The sequence below is a fragment of the Mastomys coucha genome, unplaced genomic scaffold (genome assembly GCF_008632895.1).
Source record: "Mastomys coucha isolate ucsf_1 unplaced genomic scaffold, UCSF_Mcou_1 pScaffold22, whole genome shotgun sequence".
Classification (NCBI taxonomy): Eukaryota; Metazoa; Chordata; class Mammalia; order Rodentia; family Muridae; genus Mastomys; species Mastomys coucha.
Genome location: NW_022196905.1, coordinates 156,927,723 through 156,940,789, shown reverse-complemented (window position 1 = coordinate 156,940,789; position 13,067 = coordinate 156,927,723). Strand labels below are relative to the sequence as shown.

Here is a 13,067-nt window from a genome sequence, read left to right as displayed (position 1 = left end):
TATATATATATATATATATATATATATATATATATACATACAGTGCTGTGGAGACCAGGAGAGGGCGTTGGATCCCCTGGGATTAGAATTAGACTTGAGTCCCATGTGCATTTTGGGAATCAAAATCAGGACCTCTGGAAGTACATTTAGCACCGTTTCTCCAGCCCTCCCAGTCCATTTTTAAATCCTTCTGGGAATATTTAAATCACCAGCAGGCCTATCAGGCTCCTTCCTCCATCATTGACCTTCTGGACTCTCATCCAGGCCGGGATGGGACTGAAACCTGCCCTTTTTTCTCCCTGGAGCTTGTAAAAACTGTCAATGTCTGAATTATCATGCAAAACTGTGTAACATCCCTCAGCCCCAGCTAAAAGACATCAGCCTCCTGCTCCTCACCGTTGGGCCATCCACAGACTCCACAACTCTGAGTTCAGCCCCTCAGGCAATGGAGAGACAAGCACAGGGTCTCCTGAAAAAGGGACACAGGACACAGCCAGGTGCACAGAGCACAGGAAGGGACAGGCTCCCTTCTAAAAAGGAGGCAGGTGGCCAGGCACCTGGCATCTCTATGAAGGACTGAATGGGGGAAGGTTTGAAATGGGTGGAAAAACAGATTAGCCAGTGAGGGAGTTTAATCCCACACTGCCCTCAACTAGCCTACAAGCTAACCCCAGGAAAGGGCCAGCCAGCTCTGTGAGGGAGCCCTCCAGAGCAAAGCAGCCTTTCAACTCAGGCTCCAGGCTTGATTTCTGTAAGAACCCTCCTTTAGCACTTTGGCATTCCTGTCTGAGTCACAACGCTGCCGTGGGAAACAGGTAATACCAGCTGAGGTCTGGCCCAGATGACAACTCTGGGGGACTCAGAGAGACTATCTGTGTACAACCCTTGCCGTCAGACACTGCTGAACTGCCAGGTCCCTGAGAGTTGAGGGAGCAGGTTATACGCAGGAGTACGTATGCCAAGTTGGGATAGCTCCCAGAGCAACCTCCCACCCCCAGGATCACCTGGCACAGTTCTCTGCAGTTACTGCCCTGAAGCGAGGGAATTCATGTCAGCTTGTTAGGGTCCCCTCGGCCTTGAGCACACTCAACGTACCTCCTGCCTCATAGGATAGAAGATAATTAAGATCACCCCAATGACAGTCCTCAGAGCTATGAGGCATCAATGGTCAGGATGTTCCTGAACAGGTCATCCCATTTCCAGCAAGTGGCCATCTTGGGAGGTCCCTTCTTGTCTCCTGCTCTGCCTTTAATAATCCATGCTGAGAGAAGGACATTTGCAGACCTGTGGGTGTGTTCCAGGAGGCCATGGATGCCCAGCCTGGGTCCCAAACATATAAGAGAGCAATGGAGGTTGTGCCTTTACAACAGTGCATGAGGTGGGCTCAAAGCGCAAGCTCAGGCATGCAAGATGTTGGGACAGAAGAAATAGAAGTATGCTTGGAGCATGGCCAAAGAAGCCGATAAAGATGAGGAAGGGGAGTCTTTTTAGCCATGGCTGTTTACCTCAGACTGGCCTTGATCCTGCTCTGAGAGGAGTGCTAGGCAGAACAGCTAGCCTGTGAGAAACTGTGGGAAGGTCTAGATGCAGGAGCCATCATATCTTGCTTAGAATGCTATACACTAACCAACCACCCTCACTCCTCAGATTCTGAGGACCAAGATAAAGACCTGAGAAGTGACACAGATAATGGCACCTGGTGAGTGGAAGAGGCTTTCTTCTGAAATGTGACCACTAGGGTGTGGGGAGTGGGCCTGGAGTCCTCCCTCAAGGTCAGGACTTGGGGGAACCCAAAGGAAACGGGATCCTTTTAATGAAGGGATGATTGAGGGTTGATGAAGGGATGATTGAAGGGATGATTGGTAGGGTTGAGGGTCCTCTTTATCCGAGAGACTTGTCCTAAAAACAGAAGCCACCATCGTGTGACTCTGAGCTGCAGACAGCAGACAGCCCTGAACTCCAGGCGGCCGCCCTGGCTGGTCTTTGTCTGGCATCGAGCTGGTTTGGTGGCAGTATCTCAACAAATATCTCCATGTGCCTCTACCAGAAGGGAGTCTGCACCCCGTCTTGTGTCAGCTGGACCCATCAAGGTCTCCTTGCTGAGCAGGGAGGGTACATAGCTATCCTCAGTATGAAATGGAACAGGATGTCTATTGGTCAGATAGAACAAGATGTCTGGCCACCTAACACTGGGGCCACCCCACTATACTTCCTACCATCAGCCCTCTAGAGGGCTTAAGAGTCATGGAATCCAGGGGCTTTCCTCAGTCCTCAAAGTCTATTCACTGTGGACCAGGAAGAGGCCAGGCTGCCCGTTTACAAATGACTTTCCCACCAGCCAATACCAGTGGAAGGTACTAGACTAGGAAATCTTGAGGTAGAAGGATGTTGGCGACTAAGAAGCCACCGAAGGTGTCATTGGTTGGTGACCAACATGCCACATAGGCCTATTGCATCTGTCTAGACTCAGATAAAGGACAGGGACTTTGGGTAATGTAAGCCCAAACATGTCAAAGGCCAGCAGCTATCGGAGTCTTCTGTCTGGCAATGGGAAGGAGGTAGCTGGGTTCCCTGTTCTTATTGCATTCCCCCAAGCCACACTCAACAAAATACATGGGGGAGAGGAGCCACTAAGGTGGTCCTGAGTGACAGACGCGGATCCATCCACTGATGCCCTAAAGTCTCTACCTGGGGGGAGCGGGGCTGGTGTCTCCAGACAGGATGAGCCACTAGAGGAAAAAAGGGGGGGTCTTCCTTTTTGCCTCCAAAAGGCCTGTAGGTGTACCCACTCCTAGCATTAGTAACTCCTGTCCTGACACTTATCCCAAACTGCTGCTTTGATGCTCCATCACACTGACCTCCAGTCAGGCAAGCCTAGAGGACAGCAGGAAGAAGACGACCCAGGATGAGGAGGAAAAAACAGACCCCAAGTGTGCGAAAATGGACCCAGAGAAGATTGACTCCGAGGCGAGCGCCACAGGAGAACAGGACGATGCCTGCGAAGGAAGATGTGTCTCTGTGGCTGAGGTCAGGCCTTGGGCGGCTCTGCCCACTCTGTCTGTCCTCCTGTAAGGTGTCCCTGTACTCACCTATTGGTGTCTTCTTGGATTTATAGGAGCAGCATCCAGAGTCCATGAAGCTGGATCACCTTCTAGAAAAGCAGGCAAGAGCTTCTTACTTTAGCCACAGGAGTTAAGACATGTAAGTCCGTCTGAAGACAAGTTCCAGTGGGCTATGAGCACACTGCAGGCTCGTAGCCCATAAAGCCATCTGAGCAGGTGACATGCTGTCCACCATTGGCCGGTAAGGGGTAAAGGGGTCAAGCTCTGGACTGAGGTGCCTGGTCCTGAAGCATCCTGCCCTAGCTTGCCAAACAATGAGGTCACTAAAGGTGTAGATCTTGAGAAGACTCCATCTTCCAGTTGAGCTTAGCCCACAGTCATACATCCCAGAGACCCTCACCCAGGTGTGCTGACCGAAGGCACACCTGGCCTTGGCCAGTTGCGTCTCTGCGCAAGCATCACACTGACTTAGACATTTCTCAGGGACTTTCATGAAGGAAAGAGGCTTTCTCTCTTCCCCAGTCATGTCACAGGGAAAGGTGGCAGTAGGACACCAGGACTTTACAAAGAGTCCTTGGTAAGATTCTGGGCCAGCTAAAGTGCCAAACAGAGACCAAGGTGGCATGCCCTGAGCTGTTAGATCATCCCATCTTGTGGAGTAGATCTCATGTCAGTGAAGCTTGGTTCTAGACAAGTAAATGGAGGTGACTCATGTGCTCCCAATAGATCAGTGCTGAGGAGAGAGCCCCAGGTCTCAGGTACCTTGACATCCGAAGGCCCTAACACTCAAAGTGGAGGAGGAAGAAGCCCCTTGGAATATCAAGACCTTGCTTCCAATGGGTAGGAATGAGGCAGGAGGCCATAGTCCTCCTGCTCCTGCTTAGAGCTGACCCTCTGGACACTTTGCTGTCTGTTACCATGGGGCCTCTGCCAAGCTTCACAGGACTCCTCTGTCATCACCAGAGTCTGGTGGAACCACTCAGACCCAGATGTCTAAAAGTCTGCATTCTGTCAAGCTCACTCGTAAATTATCACTTCCATCCATAGAAACCATCTGTGTTTGTGGAGATCGACCTGGGAGACCATACTGAGGAGGAGGTACAGGCAAACACCTCCAGCCCAGAACTCAACACTGCCCACCAGGAAAGGACCTGCACTGAGGTTGGAACAGAACAGACACGTGTTGAAGGGGGAGGCAGAGACAGACCCAAGGCCAGACAGCCTAGGGGCCCTCTATGATGCTGGTTCTGGGGACCTGCCTTTGAGAATAGAATGAGAATACCTATGTTCTCTCTCTCTCTCTCTCTCTCTCTCTCTCTCTCTCTCTCTCTCTCTCTCTCTCTCCTCTCTCTCTCCTCTCTCTCTCCTCTCTCTCTCTCTCTTCCTTCCTCCCTCCCTCCCTCTGTCTCCCTCTCTCTCTCCCTCCCTATCTCTCTTATTCTCTCCGTATGTCTCTGTCTTTCTCTGTTTCTCTGTCTCTATCTCTCTGTCTATCTATCTATCTCTGTCTCCCTCCCTTTAGCATCAACCTGTGCCCTTGGGTACCCAGAGCTTCTGTAGGAATCGTGCTGTGCAGAGAAAATGGTGCACTTGGAGCTGGGAGAATGGGAAGTGTATGGCTTTGTCAGTAACTGCTCAAACCTCTTGTGCTTGATGCTTCATCATGGAGTGGTAACCATAGTAACCGCATCTTAGGGTTGTTTCCTAAAGCTGGCAAACAGTGACCTTGGAATTCAGTATCACCAATGTCACCACCACAATCACTACACTGCTGTCTCACCATCTCTCTCCATCACTGCCATCACCACCGACACCACGGTGGGGGCCATCTTTACCATTAACGTTATTGCTACTGGAACAACAATTGCTGCTATTTTTATGTCTGTCACCGTATTTTCACACACAGTATCATTGTCACCATCATCACCACCACCACCATCACCAATATCGCTGCCATTATTATCATCACTGTCTACATCACCATCACCATCATCACCATTATTATCCATAAAGTGATGAGATTTTTCTCAGTGGCTTGCTAACATAGTGATCTAGAGTCTCTTCCTCTGATTCTCTACTGTAATGAGCAGATGTCTTTTTGGACAATTCCTAAGGATCTCTGTTGACAAAGGGTGCCTGAGGGTTGGTTATTTTTCAGATTACACCTGGTACACCTTTAGCTTTTGATTCACACAATATGGTTTAAAAAAAAAAAAGACTGACCATGAAATCTCTGTGAGGCTACTGCTCTATGAGACCCTGAGTTCTAAGGACTCCAGAGAGGTCAATCAATAGAAGAGCTAGACCAAGGAGCCAGGTTTCCCCATCCTAGCCCGGGGGCCGTGGAGGGTCACACAAGGAGCCAGGGTCCCTGATGGGCATTCCCACTCAACAGAGTAAAGTCTGGAAGGACATGGAGGGTCAGAGGGCCTCTGTCCCCGTCTGTTCCCAGGGTGGGTCCCCTAGGTTGTTCTGCTACCTCCCACAGGTAATCACTTGTGCCATAAAAGAAGAGGAGAGGCTCTCCAACGACATAGGAGACTTGTCTGAAGATGAGTAAGTACTGACGAGGGACTACATGGATGGGGGTGCTTATCCAGAGTGACATCCCCACCACAAACTCCTATGATGGCAGCACCATGCCTCCTGCCTTCCCTCTGTTCCCTGAGCCAAGCATAAGCCAAGTGATTTGGGGGACCAGAGAGGCTAAGGAGCAAGACACAGCATGGTAAACTTTCTCAGAGCTTGGGAACGAATTTACCAGGAGCCACATTTCACTCCACCATCAAACCACAACTCGTCATCCCATCAGTCAGCAAAATGGCCAAGAAGCAGACGGTAAAGGCTGTGGCATCAGGGCTGAAGTTTAGCTAGAGAAAGTTGAGTTGGAAAGGCCGTCACATGGATGCCGTCACATGGATGTCACCATCAGGGACAAGACAGCCCTTCACAGCTGGGCTTATGCCTACAAGGCTTTGCACACTTGGTAGGCCAGCAAAACTTCAAGACTTCCTGAGGTCCAGAGGCGTTAGCCACCAAGAAGGGTATTGGGTTCCAAGGACATGCCTGCCTCTGGCCCATGGATGCAGTTTACTTCACTTCTAACAACACGAAGAAATAAGAAGAACACAATAGCAATTACTCAAACTTCCACCTCTCAGAATTAGTGACTTTGTTAGTATCTTGCCTTATTTACTTAGACTTTCAAAATAAGTTTTCTCTATTGGATTTGTAAAACTGACATGTGGTCTTCAAGGGACTGACAACATATAGAGTTGCACAGAAAAGGGGAGGAGGTTTCAGAATCACCCCTAATCCAACCTTACAGAACCAGGGCACTGCTGGGCTGCACAATCGTTGGTAGCCTACTGAGACCCAGGCTGGGTTTGTGCAGGCTGGTGGGTGCCCTCTGGACCATGAGCCACTGAGAAGCTCTGCTCTTTGGTCAAGCAGCGCTAACACTCCGCCTAGCCCTCTGCTCGGCGGCCAGTTGATAAGGTTCTGTTCAAGCTTGTATGTCTTAGGGGAAGCAGCTCTGACATGTCTTGTTCATCCTCACTGGGAAGTTCCCTTGACTGGCCTCCAGGCCCAGGCCATGACAGGTGGCCACATCCGCACTTACCAGATTTTCCCAGGCCCAGGCCATGACAGGTGGCCACATCTGCATTTACCAGATTGTCCCACTCCCCAGTCCAACTGACAGAGGCAAGTTTTCCAAGTGATTCCATTTCTTACTGTCCATGCATGGATTTGGCCACAGGCACACAGCTATGTGGCTTTATTCTTTGTCTTGAGGGCTGGAAAAGTTAAATCTGTTGTCTGGATTTGGGTTCTAATCCCTAATACTTAATACTCCAAGTAGGGCAGGTGCCAGAGTAACCTGAGAACTGTTGTTTCCTTGCTAAGGACTAAGGTTCTATGTTACCTGACCTGGCAGATGACGGGACACCTGTCCGTACCTCTCCCCTGGTGACCTGCCTGACTCATTTCCAGTTTGATGCCCAGGAGTGAGAAGGGCCAACCATGCACCAGTGGCCCCATTGCAGCCCAGCTGGGCAGCTTTGACCATGAGTTGAGCGATCGCCTTTGCATCACAGTGGGAGCATTGCCTCCTACAAGAGGAACATAAATGGGGGTCCCCTTTCTCCACCTCCAAGCTTGTGTGACTGGTCCAGCTGGCTTCTTGTGTTTTAAGAGTCCCTCTAGCCAGAGGACAGGAGACCTAGGTACCCAAAGGACAAAAATAAGTAGCTAGCTATGAAATCTAGTTTGTATAACACATAGGTTGGCTGGGGGTAAGCTTCACAAAGCTCTGGGACTTTGTAGAGTGGGAACAGTGGGGTTTGAGGGAGCAATCTGGAGAGCCTGGGGTGGGGGCTGCTAGCCAGGAGGTTGGCGTGTTACAGGGGAGGAGAAGAAGGGGTTCTTACATCTTCATGTTCCTGGCCTCCAGGATAAGGACCAGCTGGGTATGCTGCATCCCATATCACACAAAGAAGAAGGCGAAGGAAAACACCAATGCTCTGGAGAAGGTACTGGAGGCCTAGAGGGCAGAGGAGAGTGGGGCTCTGCACAACTTGGGGCGCAGGGGTTGTGTGCGCACTCTAGATCCCTTCTGACCAGTTCCCTGGGGTTTCCGTTTGCATCTTGTAAGCTTAGCTGTGGCTGGGAGAATGGCCAGTGATGCTATGATGCAGAAACCCCTAGTCTGTTGTAGCCTGAGGATGCTCACAGGGCATGAACATCATCCAGGTTGCCTTGACCACCACAGGCATGATGAGATGTTTGTAGATCATTTTCTTCCTCAACGGGAGGTGGACAGAGGCAGGAGGGTGGCTATCGTAGGCTCCTGCCAGTAATGGTGGGCGGTGCTGGAATGTTTAGTCCTAACCTGCAGGTCCTGGAAACATCTAGAAGCAGCAGTTGGCCCAAATACATAGTAGAACATGGTGCCCTGAGGAAGACACAGTGGGTGCCAAGGTCTCTTGTAGGGTAAGGTCCAGGGATGCCCTGTAGTCTGGCCACTCTCTGATTGTCCCTGGATGGGGCCCTGGTAAACTGGAGAAACCAAAGTCCAGCATTACCCTATGATCATGGGAAGGCCTACCTTTGGATCTGGCCATGGTCATATGCTCCCAGCCCAGAAGAGACGATGCTCCTTCACCAGGTGTAGGAATGTGTGACATAATGCCTGGTCTCCTCATAATGCCTAGCTTCGTTATTATCAGAGATACAGGTTAAATGTGCAGGGATAACCCGGCTCCAGCGATGCTGTTCAGTGCTCGAGGCCTCTTGTAACAAACCCCAAGACCTGGCAAGTGGGGAAGGGCCCATGACAGCACCAGTCAGGACAGCTGGCTTCCCAACCTGGTGCTAGAGCCATCTTCTTTCTTGACGATCACCACCAGCCATGGTCCTGAGAGACAGATGCCAGGGTCTCTAGAACATCTAGACATTCTGACACGCAGACAGGGAGCCCAAGCTCCCTGGGGAGCTTGCTTAGAGCACAGGGTTGGGAACCAGGACAGCCATGTGGGAGCAGAAGGCAGATGTGGACACCTCTCACCTTTTAAACCAGTTGGATAAGAGCAGATTGCCACAGGCCAACAGTTACAACTCATGTGGCTCTACTTCACCCTAAGGGTAGGCCTCACTTCTCTCTCACAAGACATGCACCTCCAGAGTCCACTTAGAGAACTCTCATACGCTCAACATCCGTACAGGTATGTTCCTATGTGCATAGAGCACACACGTACACAGCCATGTGAGTGTGCACGGTTGTGCTCCTTAGATCCTCATACACATACCACACACATATGCCTACACATTGTACATTCATATGTATAATACATAGTGCATACATATTCACACTTGCATGTATATTCCTAGTGCACACACCCCTTACATAGTACAAATGTACGGGGTCACATATAGGCATGCTCTGTGTCTGTGTTTATATACACATAGGCACACAGAGCAGGGGATGAAACATCTAAAAGTCAAAGGTCAGAGGTCACAAGCCACAGACCAGTATTTTGTATGTGTCTCTTCAGTTTTCTTTGAGACACATGGAGTACTGGGTGGAAGTTGAGGTCATTTAGGTCATTTAGCTGTAGAAGGACATGACTCTCAGAGTGAGAGTCTTGAAGGACTTCCTTTCCAGGGAGACTACACTCTGGGTAAAGAGGGGCGGGGGGGAGGCCCGTCCATCAATTTCCACCTAGACCTCTACAAGGATTTCCTTTCCAGGGAGACCACACTCTGGGTCGATTTCCACCTAGACCCCTAGCTGAAAGGACAATTCTTTCCCCATATCATTCACTGGCAATAAACGGGCCCAGATGGCCCTCTGAGTGGGTCTACTGAGTGGTAAACTGAGGCAATGCTTAGGGCCCACTATGTGGCTTTGAATCAGGCCCATTCTCCAGCTGCCACCACCGAGACAGGTACCTAGGGACACTTGAGGACAGACAGCTGCTTGGTTCCTCTGTCAGGATGGAAGAGGAGGCCTTGGCCATTGCTCTTAGACTCTTACCATCAACATGAGTCTGTCTACCTGTCCATCTTTAGTGGGCATCTCTGGATAGCAGTTCTGTATTGGCCACAGCCAGGCACCTGGGTAGGAGAACCCTTAGCTTAAATCTCAAGAGTCGCAGCATCTTCCAGGTCCGGGGACTGATATCAGATTCAGGAAATATTTAGGGCTTTGTTTCTGAGCATTCCCATGTGCCTGAGAGCTAGCTCGCACTCTCCTGCCTCTATGCACCTCTCTCTTTGTGCACAGACTCAGACACTTAGCATCATTTGTCCCATCAGAGAAGAGGTTCCCGCAGGAGCTGCTCAGAGCCCTTGGCAGCTCAGCACCTGAGGAGAAGGAGGTGATCTATGTGCTGAGGACCCAGGGCCAGGGCAGGAGCTCAGTTATACTTGGGTAGCAGCCAGTTTAACTGGAAGGATGAAACAGACCTGGAGCTTGAGGGACAAAGGGTGCCTGCCTTCTGTCCAAATTTCCATGGGTAACAAAACACTGGGCCCATCCATCAGTGGGCATTTTGTTACTGCTTCAGATGGCCAGAGGCTATTGAAGGATGCCTGCCATTATGATCCAGCATAGCTGCTGGCTCCCAGATCCGAGTGATGCTGGAATTCAGGGAGAGCTGACAACCCAGTTTCTTAGGGTCCTGTGCCCCACTACCTGGTGGTTGCCAGGAGTCCCAGTGACTCAGACACCAAGGATCCCTTCATCTCTGGGCCTGATCTTTCCAGCCAGGGCACTAACACAAGCTTGGTTTTATTAGAATCATCAGTCGTCTCAGAACAGGACCCCTCTGACTCAGCCACTAGTACAGCTCTCTGGGGACTAAGGGAAGAGAGCCTGGGCCTGGAATGGCTTCGTGATCCTCCCCACGGGCAGGGCCAGAGTGACAGCAGCCAACAGCAGCCAACAGCAGATACTCAAGGCAAAGGACCCTCTTCCAATCCAAGGCCAATCACAGGTAAGGTGACAACAATGGTGAATTCATCTTCCAGCAGATGGTTCCTGCAGAGGGAGGGAACAGGGACCTCTGCTCAGGTCCGTCCACATTGCCCCTGAGGAGATGGAGTAGCACATGGACCAAGTGTCCCATGGGCCCTGCCTACATGGAACAGACAGTAGTAGCCTTTGATACTACTTATTTTATCTACAAAAGGTTTCATAAAGATTTGACTTCGGGTAAATATTAGCCAAATTTACTTAAGACATGAAGACAGGAGACTGAGGGAACTGAGAGGCAGAGGAAAGGTACCCTGTTAGCTGTGCAGGCTTGTGGTAGCTGCTCTGCACCAGTCCCTCCCTTCATCTCTACAGAGTACACCCTTCAGCAGCCAGCCAGCCTTCCCACAATTCCCCTCTATCCTCCATGCACATCGCTGCTGCCCACTCCCTCACCCCACCCCACCCCCACCCCAAACACCCCGCCTCCCAGGCTTATTTGTTCAAATACCAGGACATGTGAAAAGTGGACATGGCCACTTTCGCCTGTGTGATGGCGCCCTCTGGTGGCATAGATTCTCCTAACCGCTCTGCTTTCAGCCCTAGGAACCAACTCTTCAGGAACAACAGGCACTCCCGCTTCCTGGCTATCACAGAACTTAAGCGCCAGCTAATTGTTCACTAAAGGAAACAACACGATATGAACACATCGCTGGAGTTACAATGTCATATATAGACAACTTCCAGGCTGCAGCTGGAGAGGAGAGGGGACAAGGTCACCTCAGAACTGGTCCTCCCTGTACCCCACATCCTTACACCTCAGGTCCTGGGCCACAGTTCTCCTTAGTACTTCTACCTGGAAGCTTAGTTCTCTAAGGATGCTTGGGGAGGTGAACTCCCCCATCATCTTCCCATGTGACCCCACCATCACCTTCCCATGTGACCCCACATATACCAATCAAAGCAAAACAATTCCTCAAACATCCGAGGCCGTAAGTACCTGGACTCATCAAGGATATGGTAGACATGGTGAGTCCATTGAATGGAGGGTGGGGTAGTAGAAGCTTGATCCTTTAATGGGTTTCTGGGGTTGCCATGGTCACTAGGAGGCATGGGAGAGGGTGAGAGGGTCTGCTGCCCCCCCCCCCACCCAGAGTAACGTCCTATTGGGTTCATAATTGACAGAAGTCTAAGATATGTACCAACAAAGAACCCAAGCTGGGATGGGAAGGCCAGGAAAAGGGATGGGTCAAGGATGGTCCTGATGGAATTCAGGTTCATGTCTGAAAGGCTGAGAAAGACCCAGGGCCACTGAGCGCCTTGTCCTTTGTGGCGAGTAGTTGCTTAGGTAGGTAGATAGGCATTTGGAGAGTCTAGTAGGCACTCAAGCCCATGAGGCAGAGTCGGGTGGGTCCCTCTTGTAGGTGTAGAGGAATGGGACGGTCCATGTACTCAGTCTGTTCCTCCCTACTGAGAGGCTGCGGTGGGGAGGAGTCTTACACTGCCAGGGAAGAGCATGCAACTTTAAGGATGTGAAGAGGTGTGGCCTATTATGGTCCATTTGATGTCCTAGAGTCTGGCAACCTGTAAGCTTCATGGGAAGATAAGAATGGCAGCCATAACTCCCCTGGGTCAGGACACCTGGGGAGTTTGCTAGGGGTTTAGAGACCCACTGCCGGTTCTGAGTGAGGAGCTTGCTCTCTCCATTAGAAGAGGCTCTAGTAGGTGGGTCTGCTCTGATCCCAACAACTTTCTTAGCATCTCCCCTGTGTGAGCTTAGCTTTGGGGGACATTTTCAGAGCTCAGTGCATTGTGGCATCAGGACTCTCCCCAGGGGTGAACAAGGGTAAGACAGACAGGCTGTCTCAGTGAAGGATCCCCTGGTTTCAGCCCTCTTGTTTGGGTCTGACAAAGCTTAAGGCAGCTTAAAGGACGACCCTTGCTTTACAGATGCGGAGCTCAGAGACTGAGCAGTGCTGGGGTGGAGCATACATCCTCCCGGGCTACTGACAGGCTCCTCCACTCCATTTCCTGAGCTGATGATCTTTCAGGACAACTTTGGCCCCTCTAATAATCCATCCAGTCCTAGAGTAGATCTAGCCCATCATGAGGAAGGCTTCCTTCTCCAAGGGCCTCCAGCCCACATTCGAGAAGCCTTGCTTCCAAAGAGACCTAGCCCACAAAATTAGTCCCCCTCCCAATCCAAGACCTTTGTTCCCAAGGAGTTCCTGTCTACTCTACCCACTCAGCTCATGTTCTCGGAGTAACAGTCCCATTGGATTCTTATGTGGCCTCAACTAGCCTGAGGCTAAAGAGTTCAGGCTCAGCATAGCCCCAGGCTGTATGAGGGTGGTTACGAGGGCATAAGCCCTTGGGGAAGAGCAAGTGCTCAAGGTTAAAGCCACATCACGAGACAGTTCTGTGTCTGGTCAGTCTGACTGTGAGCTTGTCCTTCCACCTTCCCGTCTCCTACCCCACCCCTGGCATCCAGGCAACTTGGCAGCAAAGTTCTCTGCAGTCCCGTGTCTGTC

The 13,067-nt window shown here is 50.9% G+C and overlaps 1 protein-coding gene across 1 annotated transcript in view; it reads left to right on the top strand.

Moving 5' to 3' along the window:
- CUNH13orf46 (chromosome unknown C13orf46 homolog) overlaps window positions 1-11,515 on the top strand; it is a 12,198-nt gene extending 683 nt beyond the window's left edge. Inside the window, exons 2-9 of the mRNA XM_031339135.1 lie at window positions 1,648-1,699; window positions 2,865-3,027; window positions 3,116-3,163; window positions 4,110-4,223; window positions 5,551-5,618; window positions 7,516-7,594; window positions 10,361-10,558; window positions 11,137-11,515. Coding sequence (XP_031194995.1) covers window positions 1,648-1,699; window positions 2,865-3,027; window positions 3,116-3,163; window positions 4,110-4,223; window positions 5,551-5,618; window positions 7,516-7,594; window positions 10,361-10,426 — 590 coding nt within the window. The 3' untranslated portion in view covers window positions 10,427-10,558; window positions 11,137-11,515. The remainder of the gene's footprint in view (window positions 1-1,647; window positions 1,700-2,864; window positions 3,028-3,115; window positions 3,164-4,109; window positions 4,224-5,550; window positions 5,619-7,515; window positions 7,595-10,360; window positions 10,559-11,136) is intronic.
- Window positions 11,516-13,067: the final 1,552 nt, after the last annotated feature.